General features: G+C 45.1%; 1 protein-coding gene across 1 annotated transcript in view; it reads right to left on the minus strand.

Moving 5' to 3' along the window:
• Positions 1-5,866: 5,866 nt before the first annotated feature.
• The window catches only part of LOC109424809 (cubilin), a 183,105-nt gene continuing 163,534 nt past the window's right edge, over positions 5,867-25,437 (minus strand). The window contains exons 7-9 of the mRNA XM_062847345.1: positions 21,352-21,441; positions 20,296-20,702; positions 5,867-7,066 (exon numbers count right to left, since the gene is read on the minus strand). Coding sequence (XP_062703329.1) covers positions 6,933-7,066; positions 20,296-20,702; positions 21,352-21,441 — 631 coding nt within the window. The 3' untranslated portion in view covers positions 5,867-6,932. The remainder of the gene's footprint in view (positions 7,067-20,295; positions 20,703-21,351; positions 21,442-25,437) is intronic.

Below are 25,437 nucleotides of genomic sequence, written 5' to 3' on the forward strand. Positions count from 1 at the left end.
TCTCAGGAATTCTCCGGAATTCATCCCAAGAATTCTCCAGAATTCCTCTCAGCAATTCTCCAGAACTCCTCTCAGGAGTTCTCCTAGAATCGCTCTCAGGAATTCTCCAGAATTCCTCTCAGGAAAACTCCAGAATTCCTCTCAGGCATTCTCCAGAATTCCTCTCAGGAATTCTCCAGAATTCCTCTCAGGAATTCTCCAGAATTCCTCCCAGGAATTCTCCAGAATTTCTCCCAGGAATTCTCCAGAATTCCTCTCAGGAATTCTCCAGAATTCCTCTCAGGAATTCTCCAGAATTCCTCTCAGGAATTCTCCAGAATTCCTCTCAGGAATTCTCCAGAATTCCTCTCAGGAATTCTCCAGAATTCCTCTCAGGAATTCTCCGGAATTCCTCTCAGGAATTCTCCGGAATTCCTCTCAGGAATTCTCCGGAATTCCTCTCAGGAATTCTCCGGAATTCCTCTCAGGAATTCTCCGGAATTCCTCTCAGGAATTCTCCGAAATTCCTCTCAGGAATTCTCCGAAATTCCTCTCAGGAATTCTCCGAAATTCCTCTCAGGAATTCTCCGAAATTCCTCTCAGGAATTCTCCGAAATTCCTCTCAGGAATTCTCCGAAATTCCTCTCAGGAATTCTCCGAAATTCCTCTCAGGAATTCTCCGGAATTCCTCTCAGGAATTCTCCGGAATTCCTCTCAGGAATTCTCCGGAATTCCTCTCAGGAATTCTCCGGAATTCCTCTCAGGAATTCTCCGAAATTCCTCTCAGGAATTCTCCGAAATTCCTCTCAGGAATTCTCCGAAATTCCTCTCAGGAATTCTCCGAAATTCCTCTCAGGAATTCTCCGGAATTCCTCTCAGGAATTCTCCGGAATTCCTCTCAGGAATTCTCCGAAATTCCTCTCAGGAATTCTCCGAAATTCCTCTCAGGAATTCTCCGAAATTCCTCTCAGGAATTCTCCGAAATTCCTCTCAGGAATTCTCCGAAATTCCTCTCAGGAATTCTCCGAAATTCCTCTCAGGAATTCTCCGAAATTCCTCTCAGGAATTCTCCGAAATTCCTCTCAGGAATTCTCCGGAATTCCTCTCAGGAATTCTCCGGAATTCCTCTCAGGAATTCTCCGGAATTCCTCTCAGGAATTCTCCGAAATTCCTCTCAGGAATTCTCCGAAATTCCTCTCAGGAATTCTCCGGTATTCCTCTCAGGAATTCTCCGGAATTCCTCTCAGGAATTCTCCGGAATTCCTCTCAGGAATTCTCCGGAATTCCTCTCAGGAATTCTCCGGAATTCCTCTCAGGAATTCTCCGGAATTCCTCTCAGGAATTCTCCGGAATTCCTCTCAGAAATTCTCAGGAATTCCCCGGAATTCCTCTCAGGAATTCTCCAGAATTCCTCTCAGGAATTCTCCGGAATTCCTCTCAGGAATTCTCCGGAATTCCTCTCAGGAATTCCCCGGAATTCCTCTTAGGAATTCCCCGGAATTCCTCTCAGGAATTCTCCAGAATTCCTCTCGGGAATTCTCCAGACTTCCTTTCAGGAATTCTCCAGAATTCCTCTCAGGAATTCTCCAGAATTCCTCTCAGGAATTCTCCAGAATTCCTCTCATTAATTCTCCAGAATTCCTCTCAGGAATTCTCCAGAATTCCTCTCAGGAATTCTCCAGAAATTCCTCTCAAAAATTTTCAGAATTCCTCTCAGGAATTCTCCAGAATTCCTCTCAGGAATTCTCCAGAATTCCTCTCAGGAATTCTCTAGAATTCCTCTCAGGAATTCTCTAGAATTCCTCTCAGGAATTCTCTAGAATTCCTCTCAGGAATTCTCCAGAATTCCTCTCGGGAATTCTCCAGACTTCCTCTCAGGAATTCTCCAGAATTCCTCTCAGGAATTCTCCAGAATTCCTCTCAGGAATTCTCCAGAATTCCTCTCAGGAATTCTCCAGAATTCCTCTCAGGAATTCTCCAGAATTCCTCTCAGGAATTCTCCAGAATTCCTCTCAGGAATTCTCCAGAATTCCTCTCAGGAATTCTCCGGAATTCCTAAAAAAAATTCTCCGGAATTCCTTTGAGGAATTCTCCGAAATTCCTCTGAGGAATTCTCCAGAATTCCTCTAAGGAATTCTCCAGAATTCTTCTCAGGAATTCTCCGGAATTCCTCTCAGGAATTCTCCAGAATTCTTCTCAGAAATTCTCCAGAATTCATCTCTGGAATTCTCCAGCACTCCTCTCAGGAATTCTCCTAGAATTCCTCTCAGGAATTCTCCTAGAATTCCTCTCAGGAATTCTCCTAGAATTCCACTCAGGAATTCTCCTTGAATTCCTCTCAGGAATTCTCTTGGAATTCCTCTCAGGAGTTCTCCTGGAATTCCTCTCAGGAATTCTCCTGGAATTCCTCTGAGGAATTCTCCTGAAATTCCTCTCAGGAATTCTCCTAGAATTCCTCTCAAGAATTCTCCAGAATTCCTCTCAGGAATTCTCCAGAATTCCTCTCAAGAATTCTCCAGAATTCCTCTCAGGAATTCTCCAGAATTCCTCTCAGGAATTCTCCAGAATTCCTCTCAGGAATTCTCCAGAATTCCTCTCAGGAATTCTCCAGAATTCCTCTCAGGAATTCTCCAGAATTCCTCTCAAGAATTCTCTAGAATTCCTCTCATAAATTCTCCAGAATTCCTCTCAGGAATTCTCCGAAAATCCTCTCAGAAATTCTCCAGAATTCCTCTCAGGAATTCTCCGGAATTCCTCTCAGGAATTCTCCAGAATTCCTCTCAGGAATTCTCCGGAATTCCTCTCAGGAATTCTCCGGAATTCCTCTCAGGAATTCTCCGGAATTCCTCTCAGGAATTCTCCGGAATTCCTCTCAGGAATTCTCCGGAATTCCTCTCAGGAATTCTCCGGAATTCCTCTCAGGAATTCTCCGGAATTCCTCTCAGGAATTCTCCGGAATTCCTCTCAGGAATTCTCCGGAATTCCTCTCAGGAATTCTCCGGAATTCCTCTCAGGAATTCTCCGGAATTCCTCTCGGGAATTCTCCGGAATTCCTCTCAGGAATTCTCCGGAATTCCTCGCAGGAATTCTCCGGAATTCCTCGCAGGAATTCTCCGGAATTCCTCGCAGGAATTCTCCGGAATTCCTCGCAGGAATTCTCCGGAATTCCTCGCAGGAATTCTCCGGAATTCCTCTCAGGAATTCTCCGGAATTCCTCTCAGGAATTCTCCGGAATTCCTCTCAGGAATTCTCCGGAATTCCTCTCAGGAATTCTCCGGAATTCCTCTCAGGAATTCTCCGGAATTCCTCTCAGGAATTCTCCGGAATTCCTCTCAGGAATTCTCCGGAATTCCTCTCAGGAATTCTCCGGAATTCCTCTCAGGAATTCTCCGGAATTCCTCTCAGGAATTCTCCGGAATTCCTCTCAGGAATTCTCCGGAATTCCTCTCAGGAATTCTCCGGAATTCCTCTCAGGAATTCTCCGGAATTCCTCTCAGGAATTCTCCGGAATTCCTCTCAGGAATTCTCCGGAATTCCTCTCAGGAATTCTCCGGAATTCCTCTCAGGAATTCTCCGGAATTCCTCTCAGGAATTCTCCGGAATTCCTCTCAGGAATTCTCCGGAATTCCTCTCAGGAATTCTCCGGAATTCCTCTCAGGAATTCTCCGGAATTCCTCTCAGGAATTCTCCGGAATTCCTCTCAGGAATTCTCCGGAATTCCTCTCAGGAATTCTCCGGAATTCCTCTCAGGAATTCTCCGGAATTCCTCTCAGGAATTCTCCGGAATTCCTCTCAGGAATTCTCCGGAATTCCTCTCAGGAATTCTCCGGAATTCCTCTCAGGAATTCTCCGGAATTTCTCTCAGGAATTCTCCGGAATTCCTCTCAGGAATTCTCCGGAATTTCTCTCAGGAATTCTCCGGAATTCCTCTCAGGAATTCTCCGGAATTCCTCTCATGAATTCTCCTAGAATTCCTCTCAGGAATTTTCCCAGAATACCTCAAAGGAAATCTTCGGAATTCCTCTCAGGAATTCTACGGAATTCCTCTCAGAAATTCTCCGGAATTCCTCTTAGGAATTCTCCGGAATTCCTCTCAAGAATTCCTCTCAAGAATTCTACTATATCGGAACTGGTTTGCCTTTGTGCTGCTTTCACTTTTCTACCCTGTCCTTGATAGAATGATGAGCACGATGATGAAATGATGTGTGGCTGTTGTTCATTTTCCAGTCCGATTGGGGGTCGTCCATTATGGGTTGCCGTTCGCCGATATCCAATTATCCGGGTCCGTTTGAGCTATGAGAGCTCAGAAGAGGGTCAAGTGCCAGTTGCTCTCGGGGGGAAGAGCAACTGACGAAGTGCCGGGGCTGGGATCGAACCCATGACCATCCGCTTATGAAGCGAACGTGTAGCCACTGCGCCACGGGCCCCGGCGTCTCTCAGGAATTCTCCTAGAATTCCTCTCAGGAATTCTTCTAGAATTCCTCTCAGGAATTCTTCTAGAATTCCTTTTAGGAATTCTCCTAGAATTCCTCTCAGGAATTTTCCTAGAATTCCTCTCAGGAATTCTCCTATAATTTCTCTCAGGTATTATCCTAGAGTTTCTCTCCGGAATTCCTCTCAGGAATTTTCCGAAATTCCTCTCAGGAATTTTCCAGGATTCCTCTCCGGTATTCTCTGCAATTTCTCTCAGGAATTCTCCGCAATTCCTCACAGAGATTCTCCAGAATTCCTCCCATGAATTTTCCTTTACTGGAGAAATTCTGAAGGGGATTCTAATGGAATTTCTGAATGAATCCCAGGATGATTTCCTGCTGGATTTCCTAGAGGAACCCCTAGGGGAATATCAGGGCCCTGATGGATTCACCGAAGAATTCTCTGGAGAAATCCCTGGGAAAATTCCAGAAGCAATCCATGGATCCCTGGATGAATCCCTGGATGAATTTATTTCCATAGAAGGAACAGGTGGAAGCATTCCTGGAACAATCTATTGAAGAATTCTTGAAGGAATCCCTTAAGGAATTTCTAGAATCCCTGGAGGAGGTCTTAAAGGAATTCTTGAAGAATTCCAACAGGGATTTCTTTAGGAGTCTCTGCAGGATATCATGGAGAAGTCTTCGGGGGAATTTCTAGAAGAATTCGCATGAGAATTCCTTCAGGAATCCTTGAAGAAATCTTTGGAGGAATTCCAGGAAAAACCCCTGCATGATTTCATGGACGATTTTCTCGAGGAAGCCCTGAAGGAAAATCAGGGGAATCCCAGAAACTGATGAAACTACTTGAGGAATTTCAGCAGGAATCCCTGGAGGAGCCCCTCAAAGAATTCCTGGAGGTATATCAGCATGATGGTCTGGAGGAATCTGTGAGGAATTCCTAGAAGTATACCTGAATAATTTCCTCATTCAACAAATGTGTTAGTGAGAACACTAGTCCACGATAATCATCATCATCATCATCATCATGATAATCGTCATGGGAACCCGACTAGAAGATTCTAACAAAAATGTGTCATAACTATAACAAATGCATGATTTATTGTGTTATGATTCTGTTCAAAATCTTTGGATATCAAAAATTATTCTAACACCACAATATGATATAAATGTTTTATTATAACTCATTGTGATATACTTTAGCAAACTTCCAGCTCGTTGGGCGCCCTCTTAGACTTTACCATTCAGTGTAAAAAGCTTGAGAAGCTGGCTATATCCTAATTAAAAGAAGAAGCCAACGAATATTTAAACGACCCTTACAAACATGTCCGTATTGTTATTGCATAGAGTGTGATATAGAGAGACAGAGCAACTGAGAATTCGGACGATAAATGAATTAGAGAAAATAACTTTTTTTTCTATAAAAAAACGAAAACATATGAAAAAGTTTAATTCAGAGTTTTTGGCTTTCTCGGAGTTTTGTTGCCACAGGCGACCAATTTCCGCGGCCTCTTTTAGTTCCTTTATTTGATTTCGCATTCTAGCGTTGTCTCGTCCGCTATTTTTTTCGGGTTTGATTATTCTCTCACATTAAACTGCTACTGCTGCTAGCTGGCTCATACAGTGTGCAGTGTGTACTACTTTGGAACATAGGTAGAAGGGAACGAACATTTTTCCACACGTATAGTTTCTCGTCGCTATCACAATCAAGTAGGTCATGATCAAAGGGACAAAATTGGATTTTCTCCTGTCGTCACCGCCGTCGTTGCCGTTCGGGGGCGCTGGTGTGTATGTACAATTATAATTTCCATCATAGATAAACAGACGTAGCTTGCTTAAATTGGTCGAGGTGTGTAAGAGAACTCACCGAATGCTGTACCAGCGGTGTCTGCGTTCAATTATGTAGCTAGTCAGAGTGTGACACATAGTAGACAGTGTTTTGTGCAATTTTGACAACGAGATGGCGGTAGTTTACCTAGAATGCAAATAGCCTGCATTTTCGTAGTTTTTTCTGCTCAGAGCTACATCTGCTTATCTGTGATTCTACCGTCGTCGTCGGGGGAATACTTTGTGTGCTTTTGCGGTTCGTGAATCTAATGAATGTTTCTCGTAAAAAAAAGTCCTCCTTGCACGGGAATACCTCCGACTTGAAAGAGCTTACCAAACTTCTGCGCCCTGCCTCAGCCGGATTTCGCTTCCCTTTCGTCAGACCGACACTTTAATTATTTACTCTTATAACTCCCCAACTCTAAGCAGCTTGACTGATGTTTCTCGCCGGTTCAACAGGCAGGGATGGCTGGTACTCGGAATTCTGGCATCCAGCTTCCAAGCGGAATCGCTCAGCGCTGAACGACGCGACGCGAAGCGACAGATGACGAACGCCCGTATTTATACAACTGGTGTGGCATTTCCCCCCAAGGGGGAAGCGTGGCTGTCACCGTAGTAAACACATTTCCTCGTCGCCGCCGGCATCACCGCTGCTCGTTGCCTGGATGCTGCTCCACTCGTTCATCGCCGACGCCGTCAGGCTACTAGGATGGGCGGCATGGGTGGTGGATTAGCGGCGGCCAACTGCGATCCGAGCAGCGACGGTAGCAGATGGAACAGCAACAGCGCAACACCTGTCAGAAGCAGCACCGAAGCGTCGCCGTGGAAGGCTGTGAATAAATAAGTGAATTTGTTATTTGACTATGGCGACAGATTTGCGGTGGATGAGTTCAGAACGCAAATAAAAGAATCACAAATCACGGACGAGTTTGTGCAGCAGGTGGGAATGTGGTTGGTTGGAAATTAGTTGCGGAGATTGTGACAAACGGCCACTGGGAAGAGGCTGTTGGCGCAATTTAGGGTTGGTTTGGATCTTTTCTGGAAAGAAGTCTTAGTAGGCAGCGTTTCTTAGTGTCCACCAACTGCCGAAGCACTGTCGTGGTGCAAACATCGATCATAGTCGAATTGATTCCAAAATACTCCGTCATGAACAATGTACGGTACCGACGACTGCCAGTAATATGGCCTAGGGCAACTGATGCAACAGGATATCGTCTTTTTGAAAGGTAGTTGATAGATAATGTAAATACTAAATCCTTACATATTACTTGAACTTTTTGGTGCGAAGGGATTATGGGGTATACTAAAGTATCGTTTATTGTAGTTTGAGAACCACTGGTTCCAACTCCTTAAACAACTGCAATTTAAATGGATAAAGCACACGTGACACTTCGCTGTGAGAATTGCCGAAATTGCGGCGAGAATTGCCTTGGTTATTGGAACCCAACGCCTCCTTGGAGATTTGTTGCTCGTGCATCGAACACGCGTTTCGTGTTCATTTACAATTCTTTGTCTGCCGTGTTTATCGCGGATTTCCCATCTTGATTGCCGCCACACCAGCTACCATGCGTTCCCATGCTTTCACTCACAAAACTAACCACAGCTGCACGCTTGCTGCGCCTTTGGTTAGGCAACCCACCATACCCCATCGCATCGCCGCCAACTGAGTTCGAAATCGAATTTTCTCATATGACGTCGTCGTCGCCGTTGTCGTTCTGGTGTTTGTTTTCCACGCGCACTTTCTTCGCTCGCTCACAGTAGTGTCGGTAGCACATTTCCGCCATTTCCCGCGACGCAGCTAGCGGTGGTCGCTTCTGCCGTGTTTTATGTCAACCCATTAAAATTTATGCGACTCGCTCCTCCTCGCTGGTAATCGCATTCGCGGGCGCTGAATTTGTTTCAATTTCGAGCAGTCAGTGTATAGAACGGGAGCATGCACTCACACCTCGCACTCTCCAGTCACAGCCGCACAGAAGTGCTCTGCCTCTGCTGGCTGGTTGGTGGTGGCGGCGCGGTTGACGACATTGAGTGTGAATTTTATGTGCGGCTTCTCGTCGGTGCACAGTGGTCAAGATTGGTGAATTGGGAGGGATGAAGTTGATTATGTTGTTAAACAATAAGAGCAATAAAGAAAAGCTAGCGGAAGTCAATGAAGTTATTTTCCAGGATTCCTCCAAGAGTTTTTTTTTTCATGAATTCCTTCAGGAGTTCTTTCTGGAGTTTTTCAAGGACTTCTTTTCTGAATTTCTCTAGGAGTTACTTCCGAGATTCTTCAGGAATTCCTTCTGCGATTCCTCTAGGAATTCCTTCTCAGATTTCTCTAGGAGCTCGTTCCGAGATTCCTTCAGAAGTTTTCTGCAGGATTCCTCCAGTAGTTTTTTTCTGGGATTTCTCCAGGAGGTCCATCATTAATTCCTCCAGGAGTTCCTTCCGAGATGCTCCCAGGAGTACTTTCCAGGATTCCTCCAGGAGTTCCTTCTGAGATTCCTCCAAGAGTTTCAAGGATTCCTTCAGGTATTCCTTCTGAGATTCCTCTTCAGGAGTTCGTTCCGAGATTCCTCCAAGAGTTCTTTCTGAGATACCTCCAGAAGTTCCTTCCAGGATTCCTTTAGCAATTCCTTCTGAGATTTGTCCCGGAGCAAGGATGAGAACACTCATTAGCAAAGAGTTACACTCACTTGTTGTTTTCTCAGCTCAGAAGCGTGCAATCAAGGAACGATGTATAAACGACTTTTGCCTGGTAATTTTGTCTAAAAGTTTGCCGAATAAAGTAGGGGTCGCTCACGCATGCCGAAGTCGTGAGGGAGCTGCGAAGGCAACTCTCCACGAGGTGAATGTAAATCACACTCACCTCGTGGAGAGTCGCTTTCACAGCTCTGTCACGACTATGATGTGAGTGTTCCCATCCCTATACAGGAGTTCGTTTCAAGATCCCTTCTGAAATTCCTTCTGGAATTCCTTAAAAAGTTTTCTGCAGCATTTCTTCAGGAGTTCTTTCTGGGATTTCTCCAGGAGTTCCTTCAGAGATTCCCTCAGGAGTTCCTTCCGGGTTTCTTCCAGGAGTTTCTTCTGGGATTTCTGCAGGAATTTCTCCAAGAGTTCCTCATGGAATTAATTCAGAAATTCCCTTGCCAAGATTTTTCGAAACCATCTTTGCGGGATTACGGAAGGAATTTCTTGGAGGAATCCCGGAAGAGATTGCTGAAGGAACCCCGGAAGAATTACTGGAAGGAATTGTTGCAGAAATTCGGAAGGAATTTCTGAAGGAATCCCTGAAGGAATTTCTGAATTTCTGAAGGAATTCCTGGAGTAAACCCGAGAGGAATTCCTGGAGGAATCTTGAGATGAAATCCTTGAAGAATCCCAGGAGGAAATCCTGGAAAAAAATCCTGAAAGGAATTCATGAATTTTCGGAGGGAACACTTAGAAGAATCCCGGAAGAATGTCTTGGAAAATTTTAAAAGAATTCCGGGTAGAATTCCTGGAGCAATCCCGAGTGGGCTTCGTGGAGGAATTCCTCGAGGAATCCAAGGAGGGATTCCTGGAATAGCCCTGAAAGGAATTCATGGAACAGGAACACCGGAGGATGCATCCTAGAGGAATCCTGGAAGGATGTCTTGGAAAAATCTTGGAAACAATTCCTGGAGTTATCCCAGGTGGAATTCCTGTAGGAATTTTGGAAGGCAGTCCTGGAAGAAACGCGGAAGAGTCTACTGAAGAAATCACGAAAGAAACACATTAGATTCCCGTATGGATTTACTGTAAGAATACCGAAAAGAAATCCTTGAGGAATCCCATAAGAAACTTTGCTAAATCAAGGAAAGATTCACTAGATAAAACCCGGAAAATTGGTGTGTTCTTTACTGGAGAAACCCGGAATTTTTGAAGAAACCCATGAACGAACTGCTGAAGGAATTCTTTAAATATTTCCTGAAGAATAATTTGATAATATTGTTTTCGAAGTTCTTTCTGGCAGGGATGGCATGCCACGCAGAAACTGTGCTCATTTACGCTCATTTTTCACTGAACTTCCTAGTTTCATTTACCTCACAAAAGAGAAAGAGAAAAAACGCACAATAAAATGTACATAACTGCTCTCACGCAGAGTTTTTGTGCGGGTGACTAGAGTGCTGCGTGAGAGCAGTGAGAGCCCGCAAATTATAATCCTAGTGCGCAATTTCTGCGCGCACGCAGAAAAAAAAACAGAACTCAGTGCACACGCAGAGTGTTCAAAGTGGTCAGTTTCGTTTGAGCATTTGGAGAACCAAAAGCATGCCAGTGGGTCCGAAACACGCTAAGGGGTATCAAATCCTGTAATATCAGAGACAAGCAGACGTTACACTGATAAAATATCCATCCCATATATCTCAGGGCTCTGATTACTTACAGTGTTGGTGTGCTTAGTAATATTCTTAAGATGGTCAAGGACTTACAGTTGATGAATAGTTTGATTCCAAAATCCACCAACAGGCGGTGCTAGTGAGCTAACAAATTTTATTTTTCATGTATATCAGAATCCTGATTACTTAGAAAGATGGTTTCTTTGGCAAAGATGTGTGGTAAGTCAAGGACTTATAGTTTGTTTATCATTTGATGCGAAATTTCGCCACTAGGCAGCCCTAGTTACAAACTTGCAGTAGTTTGAGTAGTTTGTAAATGATTGAAATGTTTAAAAATAAGTTCAACAAGCTGTAACTGGACTTATTTTGGTCAAGTCAAATAGTAATCAATTAGTCACACATGTACAACATTTTATTTAATTTGGTTCATTTAGAAACGCTCCAATTTCGTGAAGAGTTAACCAACCAAGGCCAAATTGTTAGCTCTTGTAGCTTACTAGTTGTGGAAATAGCGGTCGAAATTTAAGAATTTTCGGTACACGTTATGAAAAGTTACAGCTTGTGGAATTTTTTTTAGCTAACAATTCAAATGTGTAAACTTTCAAAAATTTGCAACTAGCGCCGCCTAGTTGCAGAAACACGAAACAAAAGGTAATTATTCTGGAAGCCCTTGATCTACCAAACAATTTTGCCGAAGATACCATCTTTCTAAAAAATCAGGATGCTGAGATATGTGAAATGTAAAATTTGTTTGCTCTCTAGCGCCGTCTAGCGGTGACATCACGAATCATACGGCCCATAATATGAGAGCCCTGGACCAGCTGAACAACTTTGCCGAAGAAACAAACTCTCTAAGTAATCAGGATCCTGAGATACATGGGATGGAAATTTTGTCAGTGTTGCATCTGCTTGTCTAAGATCACATAAACCACAGACAATCAGATGTGACACTAACGAAATTTGAATCTCATATATCTCAGGATCTTGATACCTGATTACTGAAAATTGAAATTTTGAACATTTTTAACTAATACATTGCTCTTTGAAAAAGATTTGATTCAACTAAATTTTGTTCGAAAGGAAAAAAGGTACAGTTTGTTGAATACTTTTGGAGAAATTCCAATCATTTACATGCTTTTAATATTTTTGTTACTAGCGCCGCCTTGTGGCAAAATTTTACAATAAACGGCCCATCATATTTTTCAAAACAACGTTATATTTATCTTCACACAAAATAATAGCATGAAATGAGGTCACAATAACACAAATGTGAATGATTACAATCCATCGTTCTGGAGTGGCCGTCGGTACCGTACATTATTGTTAAGACTCAAAGAGCCATCATTCAGTCATCAACAATCATCAATTATTCAAAAGCAGTATTCTTCTTCTAAATCACAAAACCGTCAATAAGGATCGCAGTATTTTTCGTACGCGTGACGTTCTCGCTTCACAGGGAAATCGGCCGGTGAAAAACTATTCTGCTGATGATTCGACAGGGAAAATTTGCATAAGATTTGATATAAAAATGTGGCTAGTGAACGAAAGTGAACAATTTTCTATAGTGTGGTGCTGATATACGGTTCTTTAAGCGTAAGATCATAGGAGAGCTTTTGAACAAGAATGCTTTTTGTTGAAGTGGCTAAAATGGAAATCTTCCGGAAGTGCTGTAAAAAGATTCTTAGAACAATTGTAGTAACTCGAAACATGTGTTTTGTGTCCCCGTGTTCTTTTTTTCGCGTAACGATTTTGTAGAATGTGATTCGTAGTGCTTTTCGTCACTTGTCACACATCTAGCTTTGGATCGTAGCTTTTGGTATCGGAGCTCGTTTTAGATTTTCGGACGACCATTTGAAAGTTTTCGCGTATTTCCCAATTATTAGTACGTTTTAACTCCTACGATACTTGGAAATGGGTGGCTTTTTCTTTGTGGTTGCGTCGCAAAAAAGGGCAGTAAATTTATTTCAATGACAACAATTGCGATTCATGGTGGATATGCTTCACAAAAGACAACCATGAAAACCGCCGAAAAATGGCCATGGTAGCGGACCCGAACATGAGAAAATGATCAAGTATCAAAAGAACCTGAAGCATACCATTGGAAAACGAACAATATTAAGTAGATGGGTGAGATCTTTCCAGCTTATATTAATAAACTTATATTCTCAATTACATTTTCAATTATATTTATATATCACCATTTCCAACTGTATATTTCCTGGAGCGTTTGGTATGTCCACGCATCCTTCCACCCCTGTAGATTCTGGAGCTGTTCCGATGACGCTTGACGTAAGATTTGAACGTCGATGCAGTTCCAAGAGTAATCTTTGCGTTAAATACTGCGCAGTAGGCCTGGCCGTTTTGACGTTTGTGCCATATCGTTGATATGCCACAAGCATCAATATTGACAAGAAAATTTATCGGGCGTAATCTAACCCGATTATTTTCCAAGATGCTTTCTTATACTGGCTGCGTATGCATTAGATTAGAAAAACGTTGCGTATTCACCCTCGCTCTCGTTGGAAGTCATGTGTAAATAGAGTGTATGTTTTCTCTTCTCACGATTCGCACTTAGGTGCATATCATCTCTGCTTTCTGGATGAGAAATACCCGTAGAAAGCTTGAAAGATTTCTGATTGAGAATTTAACCATAAACTACGATCTTCCTTCTGACGTAAACATAGCCCACTAATCATAAAGTACGTCAAAAAGAAGAAGCAGTGCGGAGATGGGTGATACCATTTTCACGGCAATACTGCTGAAACTGCACGCTGGTGAATTGCGTGCCGTTGTCCGAGACCAGAGTGTCCGGGTTGCTGAAACGGGAAAACGTCTCACGAAGCAGATCCAGGGTTGCGGTAGTGGTGATGGAACGGGTGCGAAAATTTTCGGGCCACTTTTCGAGTAGGCATCCACGATGACGAAATAGAAATATCCATCGATTGGGCCAGGGAAATCAATGTGGACACGTTGCCATGGTTTGACTGCAAGAGGCCACGACTCCAGGCTTGCTTTTGTCGGAGACTTTGCTGCTTCAGCGCACGCTGTGCGCTCTCGAACGAACTGCGTCACGTCATCATCCACATTCGGCCAGTAGATGTAGCTTCGGGCCAGAGACTTCATCCGGTCCATTCCTGGGTGTCCACGATGCAATGTCGAACAATCCGCTTGCGACAACTTGAAGTCCATCTCGTCTTGCGAAGTACTTCTTGACATCTGGATCTGCGATTTGCTTCGCTTGGGCCGGCCAACCCTCCTTGAGGAAGTTCACCACTTGCTGGAGAACTGGGTCCTTTCGTGTTTCAGCCACAATCATTTGGTGCGTGACTGTAAGGTTGCTGATGGTGTCTTCGAGTATCGCTTTCGCTTCGGATTCGACGTATACGGCGGCTATCACGTAATCTTCATCCGGCCTTCGTTGTGATGACATCAGCCGCGAAAGGAAATCCGCATAGCCGAAGCTTGTCGTTGAAACGTGCTTGATGTCGAAATCATACAGCAGGAGTGTCAAGGCCCAACGCTGCAATCGGTTCGCGGTGTAAACAGGAATACCCTTCTTGAAACCGAAAACCTTGAGGAGCGGTTGGTGATCGGTCTGCAGGAGAAAGTGGCGTCCGTACAGCATGTTGTGGAAGCGAGTGACAGCGAAAATCAGGGCCAATGCTTCTTTTTCCACTTGTCCGTAGTTCATCTCTGCCGGGGTCGGTGAGCGAGAGGCTGAGCGATTGTCTTCACTTCACCGGCCGGGAACCGATGCATGATGACTGCGCCAAGACCGTACTTCGATGCATCTGCTGCGACGATGATCTCCTTGGATGGGTCATAGTGGGTGAGCAGCAGATCGGAGACTAGAATGCTCGAAGGATTGCTGGCATTCGTCGGTCCAATTCCAGCGGGCATCCTTCAGTTCACAGCACCGAGGTAGGAACGGAGCTGCTGAACGTCCTTCGGAGGTTGCATCTTAAAAATGACATCGGTTTTGGAAGGGTCCGGGCGGACGCCATCTTTGCCCACGATATGTCCGAGGAACTTGATCTGGGAGGGTGCGAAACGACACTTTTCGAGACGTAAGTGGAAACCATACTCACGTATACGGTTGAGAACGGTGTAGAGATTGCGGTCGTGTTCCTCCTTGGTCCGACCAGCGATGAGGATGTCGTTCAGATACGGCTTGACTCCAGGGATGCCGGCCACCATGCTGTCGATGATGCGCTGGAAAGCGCCGGGTGCCGACTTGACTCCAGGGTAATCGGTTGTACTAGAATAGGCCACGGTGTGTGTTGACCGTGAGTAGCTTCCACGATTCCTACTCGACCTCAACCTGCAGGTAAGCGTCAGACAAGTCGAGTGGAAGAAAAGTGAGGTTACGATGGCCGAGCAACAGCTGGGAACCGCTCACGAAGCTGAACGAACAACCACAACTACCAGGCGTGGAAGTTCAAAATGGAAATGATGCTCATACGCGATGAGCTGTGGCATGTCATTTCCGATCCTCCCCCGAATCCCGTGACGTCTGACTGGACGAAGGCGGACACGAAGGCTCGTGCAACCATCGGTCTCTGCATCGATGACAACCAAACGAGTATGGTTCGGAATTGTGCCACTGCGAAGGCTGCTTGGACGGCGCTCAAGGAATACCACGACAAAGGCTCCGAAGTATATCTGCTGAAGAAGCTTACCCGGCTGGAGCTGCCGGAGGACGGTGACATGGAGCAGCACCGTCAACAATTCACCGATTTGTTGCAGCGGATTGCAGATACAGGAGATCCGATACCGGACAAATGGCAAGTGGCGATGTTGCTGTGCTCGTTGCCCGATTCATTTGATCTCCTGGCAACAGCATTGGAGCAACGTCCTCTGGCTGAACTGACATTAGACCTTGTCAAGTTGAAGCTGTACGGAAGTACTTCTGGGGGTGCACCCAAAGAAACTCGCGTGTGCTACCACTGTAAAAAGCCCGGACACCTCAAGCGAAACTGCCAAAGCATGCAGCGGGACGGTCCGTCCGGATCCGGGAAGAAGGAAGGCAACGATCAGCCGAAGAAACAAAATGAAGCGAAGGCAAAACAAGCAAGCGTAGCGGAGGGCCCGCTGGTCTGGATGGTTGGCCGGCCACGGAGAGCCGACGAGTTGGTTCGTGGATAGTGGAGCGACAAGGCATATGACGGGCGATAGAAAGTTCTTTTCGTCGTTGAATCTATCCACAGGAATGAGTGTACTTCTGGCTGATGGAGAGAAGGCGGACGCTGCCGGAATCGGCCAAGGAAAGCTCGTCTTACTGAACGGTGCAGGTAACCCCGTCGACATTGTGCTAGGTGAGGTTCTGTTCGTTTCCCGGCTCACTAGCGGATTAATCTCGGTGAGTACAACAAAAAAATTCCATGTTGTTTTTGACGACAATCGCTGCGAGATCCGGAATCGATCCGGTGATGTTTCAGCGACAGCGATTCGTTACGGCAGTCTGTACAGGCTGTGCACTCCCGATTAAGCAATGGAAATGTCATGCGGAGCGGATGAAGCTCGTCGACTGCGGAGTAAAGACAATTTGTCACTGTTGCCTCGAGGGAAAAATGTCTCGGACACCGTTTCCGAAAAAGGTAGACCGCGGTTCACAGGAGAGATTGGACATCGTTCATTCGGATTTGAGTGGCCCGATGACTGCTACGCCTAGCGGAAACTTGTATTTTCTCACCATGGTGGATGACTATACCCGGATGACGTTTACGTATCTCTTGCGGAAGAAATCCGAAGCTGCAAAACACAGTTTGGCAAGACACCTCATATTCTGCAGTCCGATGGCGGTGGGGAATACGTTAACAAAAAATTGCAGCAGTTCCTTCGTAGCGAGGGCATTTACAGCGCCATACTCTCCCCAACAGAATGGCCTGGCGGAGAGGAAAAACCGTTACCTCAAAGAGATGGCGTTGTGCATGTTGCTGGAAGCAGGCTTGGAGCAAAAGTACTGGGGTGAAGCGGTACTAACAGCAACGCACATCCAGAACCGGGCCCCCTCAAGATCGATCGGTGTCAGTCCGTATGAGAAGTGGTTCGGTAGGAAGCCTTCATACGAACACTTCAAGATATTCGGCTGCGAAGCGTGGGTGCAAATTCCTGCAGAACGCCGGAAGAAGATGGAGGTTAAAGCCAGGAAGTTAGTGTTTGTGGGGTATGCGAGCCAGCAAAAGGCGTTCCGGTTCCTCGACACCAGTACCGACCGAATCACAGTAAGCCGAGACGTGAAATTCGTCGAAGATCTTCGAAATGAGGCGAACAATAGTGATGTGAAAAGTGAGCCAAATTTGGCTGAAGAATCGATTGCGCTGCCACCTTCTGTGGAGCCGAAAGTGAATGAAATTGGACAAGGACCTTTGGACCAAGAAGAAGAACCAGCGAGTGAAGAAGAACTACAAGAAGATGAAGTGCACGGAAATGTACAAGTGAATGCCCGACGAGAAATGCTCCGTAGAGCAGCACGAGGCAACTTGCCGGCTAGATTCAAAGACTTTGAAGTTGGACTGATTGCGATAAACCAAGATGAACCGGAAACGTACCAGGATGCTGTTAGCTGTGCCCGGAAGGAGGAATGGATTCGTGCAATGGAAGAAGAATACTTGAAAGCTTTTTAGTGCACTCAATCGATTCTATAGTTATGCTACTTCGCGTCGAAGCCAGAGCATCATAACTACAAGAAAAAACATCAGGTTCATCCGAAGATGTAATATCCACACATCCGGGGAAGTGTGTACTGAAGAAGCATTCCAGAACTTCCACTTTAAAGGAAGTGAAATCGCCATTTGGCAAATGAAGTTCGTTCACTCGAAAAGCCTTAGATTTCGCAAGGATTTTGTTTAACCGACTGACTTCACTCAAACTGGAATCATTTGTACAAAGGTTTTTTCCGAGATCGTTTAGCAGACAGAAGAGTTTTCTTGTAGGCCTGGTGAGCCATCCTGAAAGCCTCCGACTCAGCCGAACGTCATCTGTTTCAACTCTTTCTACGTTGTTTTCTGAGCTTCGTCAGATAAGAGCCCCACCAAGGAGTTCCTCTTGTGGTTTTCTCAGACCGCGTAGGGCAAGCTTCTTTAAAAATTTCCATGATGAAGGCCGATGTAGTATCAACGGTATTATCAAAGTCACTTGGAGTGTCAATGGATGGTGAGTATCCATGAACTGTTGCCGCAATCAAATCAATAAAAAGATCCCAGTTGGTTGACTGGGGCTTCCTGAAACGCAATATTTGCGAAGTAACATTTAAGTGTTCAACCAAGATATAGCGATGGTCAGATAAAGATTCTTCATCTGACATATACCAATTGGTCAACTCGTGACTAGTTCTGCTAAAGCAAAGTGTTACGAACGCGACGACTGAAGTACATTAATTTCTAATAACTAGAGCACAGAAGAACACAACCCCAATGTGTTGTAAAGGTCGAAGTACCAGAAAAGGTTTTGATCAGGGATTTATTATTTGTTAGCAAAACTTGTTTGAAAGATTCATTGCAGGATTGTTTGTATACAAGTTAGAATTTTGATGAATCATGAGTTAATTAATGATGTAAAGAGGGTGAGCATAGTTTCTGGACGATACACATATAATTAATATGCTTTACGTAGGAATCAGGAAAAAAACATAAAAAGAGGGTGCGAATAATGTCTGGACGATAGTATAAAAAGCGATCGAACAATAAAGACGGTAGCAGTTTTGCCTTGTACGTCACAAGCTACAGAACGCTCATTTACTTGCTACTCGAAATCCTTCTTACCAAGCACTTTGAGAAGCTTAATGTTTTCTAATCCCTCCTATTACCCAAGCCTTCGAATGCGAAAGGAGTTGGCTGGAGCTTGATTTGAAAACTTAAGTCTTTGAAAAGAGTTACTTGGTACTTAGAATCGAGGAAGTCCTAAATCATACTGAATCGATCAAACTTTTTCCACTCTGGCACGCTACGGTTCCGAATGCGAGTAACTTTGGCATGAGTCTAGAAAAAATATAAATGCATTGCGATCAACTTTTCCTCATCCGACTAAGTCACGTCTTCGAATGCGAAAGAATTTGACCGGATCTAGGAAGGCCAGTTGATTGCTCCCACATTCGATTTGGACCAATCGATTTTAATTATCTACCACTCAATCCTCCGAGTATCAGTAAGTAGTTTCGGTCGTCGACAGTTTATTCAGTGTGTTTCTCTTGCCTGTTGATCGGCACACGCGGAATCGAATACCGTCCCCCTTCGCAACGGTAAGTGCCCCGTCGTCAACACAAAGCGTTATGTCTAACACTTTCTCTCTAGCAGATACGATGAAGGTTGGGCGTTTGCCGATGTTAAGTAATCCAAGATCTGTACTACTTAATTATTCCTTCAAACTGGAGCCTCTTAAGTTAATGTCTGAACTGCTCCAGTTGATATAGTGAGCATTGGCATCACTGCCAACCATTACCGGAAGGCCTTTTGAAGTGCAGTATTTGATGACTTGCTTGAAGGCATCCGTAGGGGATGGTTCATCATGAGGAAATAAACTGAACAATAGACGTAATTTCCTGTTAAGTTTACCAACAGATACATCAATTGTGACAGAACATACATCTCTGGTGTTTAATTCAGAGATAAGTGTAGCAACGATTGCGTTGTTGATAAGCACACAGGTATGACACGCGAGTTTGCCATTTCATTTTTACTGAAAGTAGCAAAAACCGGATTCACAAGGTTTACTAGATAGAAATTCCCCTTGCGAAAGTAAGGTTCGTGGACTAAGGCCGCTTGTGCTGTACCATTTTACATAAGTTTGCAAAGATTGATCGTTGCTGTTCTTTTATGCGGAAGATTGATCTGAACTGTCCTAACCGTAGCCACTACCCAAACTAGACAAGATTAATCCCTTCGCAATCACAGTATAATAAAGCACTTCAGCAAAAAAACCAGATCCGTATAGATTGGAAAACGCCAAAGGCGAGGATACACAGAATACACTGTGTAAATCGCATAATGCGGAACCATATAGGTGCAAATTTAAACTAATCAATGACATCTTCATAATCCCACCCTTATTCAGCCTTAATTTTGAAACTAAATAAGGACAGCTGATTGCCTCGGAAAAACATAAGGTCTACCGCGCTATTGCTCCGGTTAGCGCAGTAAGGGCAAAATACTGTGGAGGGTGCCCTGCTACTCCACAGGCTCCGTTTGCTCCCCTAACCATTTATTCCTAGGCACGATAAGCATATAGCCGCATAACACCATGAATCAGGGGTCACCTGATTAGAAGACTTCTACCACTGTAACAGGCGGTCCGTAATACTATTCTTAACCAGTCTGCAGCACATATTGGACGAGGAAGGCCCTAGCTCCGATGGGTGGATAAATCTGGGTTTTTTCAGATTAAAATTGTCTAAATTTGCCTGCATGTTCCACAGTGCATCAGCATGGGGTGCCCCCCCTGCCATGCCGTGAGCTCGAGACAGTGCCATGCCAGTCAGTGTGTGGTTTTTATCCGCTTTATGGGTTTGCTTCGAGAGCGAACACCCGCCGTGCAAAAATTCGCACTCGAGAATGCGCCATCCTCCTTTATTTATCACCTTTGCGGGTGTTGCAGAATTTTCTCCATTCATTTTCCGATAACACACAACAAATTTATAGAACGCTAACAAAATTAATGGTGTGGCTAAACGTCGGAACGCCAATTGAATTCCACGGATTACACGCAGATTGTAACACACTTACCTATCCGAGCGCCGTTGACGGCGAGCATTCCGGCGCCGCGCTTCCCGCTGGTAACCTTCGCCACCGACGCCGCGACATTCCGCTCCGTCGTCGATGACGTCGCCGCCTGGTAATGACCGGGAATGAAGGGAACCCCGGCGGCGCCGACGACACCCACGCCGTAGATGCCTCCGCTGCCGATCACCCCGCTGCCCGGCCCGATCATGTTCAGCGTGCTCTCGAAGGCGTACAGCGCCCGGAACCCGGTGCCATCCAGCCGATCGTTGGACACCATGGTGACGCGGAAGAATCGCCCATCCGAGCGGGCGATCAGATCACGCCGCGGCCCACAGTAGAAGGGGTACTTGCGATCGCGGGTGTTAAAGTTGGAAAACTCCACGTAATCGCTGGCGGAGTCTTCGTCGCAGCTGTTTGGATTGGGGGGAAGGGAAGATAAGGAGGATATGCGTTAGATGAATGGGGAAATTGTTAAACACAGATATGGATCAGATGAAACTCTTAGGGCCGATTTCTTCACCCTGGCTTAAGCGTTAAGCCAGGTTTAACTATATGGGTAAGCCTGGCTTACCAGTTAAGCCGAGGTGAAGAAATCGGCCCTTAATCAATTCACATAGCGACGATGATGCTTGTGTCATGCGTTAAAAATTAAAACAAAATTCAAGTGTAATCCTATCGCTTGGAACGCTAGCTTCAAAATAATTCGAAAACATTTTCAACGCAACAAAGAAATTTCCATCACAACAGCATCCATTTAGCTTAAAATTTCCACTTAGATCAAGTACCGAGAAGCACAACAACACAAGTGGCCCCCCCAACTGTATCGGGTCCTCTCAGTCTCAGTAGGCCATTATCTCAATTACACTCTCCGGATTGGATCATCCGGCCTCCATTAGCTGCACTGCCGCTGCTATCATACAACAAGTGCCTACTGCTAGGCCTACTGAGAACCGTGAAATGCGTGCAAAATGTGTCAAGTGAAAACAGCCATCGCCGTGTCGTCGCTATCACCACCATCCTCGTCGTAATCGCAAAAAAAAAACTAAGAATAATACTTACGGAGCAACTCCCTCGATGTCGAAATAGGTGAACCGGATCAGGACATAATCGAGCGGATCACCGTAGAAGTAGTAATTGCAGCGAATGTTCCTATCGTTGGTTCGGATGTTCCGGTTTCCGGCAGCGGGACGAAATGAGGGGGAGGACAGAAAGAGGGAAAACAAATCGAAAGAAGATCATCAGTTTGTGTTTTTCTTTCCGACAGTAGTGTGGGGGACACGTTCGTTTTTCTTTTGAGACAGAATGGGATGAGGGAGTAGGGGACATGACAATGATGATGATGATGATGATGCTGATTGGGTTGGCTAATGGGTGATGATTACGATGATCCAAATTGACGAAAGTGACATTTGATGGTCGTTGAAGGTGTTTTTCACTCTTGCTGGTGAAATGCGCCTCTGGGGTGATACTAAAAAAAAAGTTTATTATAACTAATATATTGAATTGTATATTAGAGTGGGTCAACGTTGTATGGGGAAAATTAAAGTTCGATCGTATCAACCCGGAACAAAGTTTTTTCAACTCCTTTTAGCGTCCAAAACAACTGTGCAAAATTTGGAAACGATTGGTTGCGTCCCTGTATTCCGCATTTCGATTGAAATTTGAATGGAATTTAGTATGGGAAAACGTACTTTTTTTTTTGTATTTTACTCATAAGTTGAATTTTTGTTTGTCTAAAACCATGTTACTTATTACGAAGAAGTGATCTGACGCTCATGAAAAAAAGTTTAACGCTTGGTAAGTTAGGCTAAAATTGAGTTTTTATTATTGGTGTTATTCCTTTCCGTGTTAAATGTTACGGTATAACTTTTTCACAAGTGTTGGATTGCTTTGCGTTCTTCGGCAAAGTTTTTTGGCATATCCTGGGCTATACTTCAACGTCATTAGTTAGATCGTTTTAGACGAAAATTTTCAATTTATGTGGAAAATGCAGAAAATCACGTTTTCTCATACTAAATTCCATATAAATTTCAATCTCAATGCGGAATACGGGGACGCAACCAATCGCTCCCAAATTTTGCACCGTTGTTTTGGACGCTAAAAGGAATTGAAAAAATTGACCCAGTCTATTGTATATGTAATATTTTTTGAACAATATAAAAATTAGGATAACGCATAGTCAACATTAGCACATAGGCCCGGATAAAAATTGTGGGGGCACAGAGCCGGAGTGGATTTGGCACCCGTCGGAGCTACATAGGCGATATGTAAAACACTTTTTCTGTGTTTTCATACAGAATTTGAGCAGTGTAAACCAAAAAAAAATTGTTGGGCCCCTAATATGTGGGGTCCGGGGCCCTGGAGCCTAAACGTTGACCAAACGTATCCTTTAGTCTTAACCTCTCCACTAACAACACCCTAATTCCTAAGACACCTAGGCCTGAGAAGACATAAATGTATCCACAAACCTTACTTAGATGTCCATCTAATTTTCCTTCCCAACTCTTGGCTGTCGCAAAGACGTAGCCAGGACATGGCTGCAGCTTTCAAAGAATGTGTCAATCTTGTCTTAGAGCCAGTAATTTTATCCAAATCACTGTGCTTTGTTAACGGACGGGAAAGAGGCAATACTTATATCAGCGGTCTGAGACTGCTTCACATTAGAATTGGTGCGTCTTGTTTAATGCTAACGCTAATGCTTAGAAAATGTAATTATAATGGTAAACATGGCAGCGGTGGCCAGGGGCAGTTTTAAGAGGCGAACAAAAGGAGGTTGCAGAGGTGTTTCAGTGGGTCTCAGCGGTTCTTAGAAGGGTACCTAGAGGTTTCAGGGGCGTTTCATAGGGTTTTCAGTGGCCTTCATGGGCGTCCGATGTGTTTTCAGATGAATTTCAGGGGAACTAAGGGGTTTCAGGTGGTCTCAGGGGCGATTCAGAGGATCCCAGAAAATCTCAGGTGCGTGGTACGAGGGTCCCATAAGGTTTCAGGGGTCACTAGGGGGTCTCATGAACGCTTCAAAGGGCCTCAGGGGTTCCAGGGAAGTTCCAGAGGGCCTCAGGGGCATTCCAGGATATCTCAAAGATATCCTGGGAGATACCAGGTGGTCTTAGGTACGTTTCAAGGTTGAGCCAGAGGGTTTCAGTTACCATATCTCAGGGTCGTTTCCGGGTGTTTCAGTGGGTTTCAGTTTTGTTCCAGGGAAATTCTAGAAGGTCTCAGTGGCGTTTTAGGGGGTTTCAGAGGTACGAAGAGAAATCAGGGGCATTTTAAGGGGATTCCAGGGGGTTTCATGAGGGCACAGGAGTTCTCAGGGGCATTCCAAAGGGGTGCAAGGGGGTTTGAGGGGGTACCATGAGGTCTCAAAGACACTTCAAGTGGTCTCAGAAGCATTTCAGGGGGTTTTAGTTATGTTGCATGAGGCCTCAGAGACGCTTCAAAGGGTCTCAGGGGGTACCAGGGAGAAAGAGTGCTAGAAGAACAAGGTGAACCTCGTGGCACCTGAAAAGGTACCTGCGAACTCCTTGTAGTCATTGAAACGCCCGTGAGACCCTCTGGAATTTCTCTGGAACCCTCTGAGACCCTTTGAACCGCCTCTGAGTCCTACTGAGAAACCTTTGAATGATACAAGTGATATCTTTGAACACATTAAAACGGATGTGGAACCCACTGGAGGGGGGGGGGGGTTCTGGAAGCCTCCTAAAACCCTGAAACGCCCCTGAGACCCCCTGCAGCGACCTTGAGACCCGTGGCCCCAAGAACATTCTTGAAACCCTCGGAGACGACCATGAGTCGCCATTAAAGCCCCTGAGAGCTCCTCGTACCCCCTGAAACCTCCAGGAGCCCTTTGGAACGCTCCTGAGATCCCCTGGTACCTCCCTGGACACCTCTGATATGTTCCTGATTTATCCTAAATAGCTCCTAAGACCCTCTGTAACCTCTCTGGAACCCCTGAGTCCATTTGAAGCGTTCCTGAGACCCCCTTGAGCCCCCTGACACCTCATAAGACCCCGTTGAAACGCTCCTGAGATTTACTGAGATCCCCTGAACACCCTCCTCTTCTTGACGTAACGTACTCACTGGGACAGAGCCTGCTTCTCAGCTTAGTGTTCTATGAGCACTTCCACAGTTATTAACTAAGAGCTTCCTCTGCCAATGACCATTTTTGCATGTGTATATCGTGTGGCAGGCACGAAGATACTCTATGCCCAAGGAAGTCAAGGAAATTTCCTTTACGAAAAGATCCTGGACCGACCGGGAATCGAACCCGTCACCCTCAGCATGGTCATGCTGAATACCCGTGCGTTTACCGCCTCGGCTATATGGGCCCTGAACACCCCTGAGGCTTGAAACACCCTGGAACCTGGAGAGTTACCCTGAAATTCACTATGAATCACATCGAACACCCTCTGAGAATCCCACGATACGCCCCTGACATTTCCTTTCTAAAACCCACAGAGACCCATTGAAACGCCGCTGAAATCTGCCTTTGCTCACCCCTATAAACTGCCCCAGGCCACCGATGTTTACCATCATAATTACATTTTCTAAGCATTAGTGTTAGCATTAATCAAGTCGCACAAATTCTCCTGGTACGTCCTTCATCTCCCTCAAATCTCCTGATACGGCCCTAAGGGGTATGGTTTATGAACACCATGTAGACCAAAATTTTTACATCTCAGACCCCTCTCTCCCCTCGTAGACTTTTGTCCACACAAAAATTAAAATAAAATGTACGGAGCCTAGACTTTTGCCAGGCCCCCTTCCTCTCAAAATGTCTACGTGGTTTATGAATGGCCTCCAAGACCCTCTGGAACTCCCCATGAACCCCACGAGACCGCTTGAAATATCCCTGAGGCTCCCTTGAGATACCCTGAAACCTGCTGAAACACTCCTGAATTCCCGGCTCCTTTTTTTTCGTCTTCTTTATGACTCTACGTCCTCACTAGGACTTGGCCTGCCTCGCTTCAATTTAGTGTTCTTTGAGCACTTCCACAGTTATTAATTGAAGGGCTTTATTTGCCTGCCATTGCATGAGTTTGTATATTGTTAGGCAAGTACAATGATACGTTATGCCCAAGGAGTCGAGAAAATTTTCTCGATCGGAACGGGAATCGAACCCGCCATGATTGGCGATCCATAGCCTGA

The sequence above is a fragment of the Aedes albopictus genome, chromosome 1, assembly GCF_035046485.1.
Source record: "Aedes albopictus strain Foshan chromosome 1, AalbF5, whole genome shotgun sequence".
Lineage (NCBI taxonomy): Eukaryota > Metazoa > Arthropoda > Insecta > Diptera > Culicidae > Aedes > Aedes albopictus.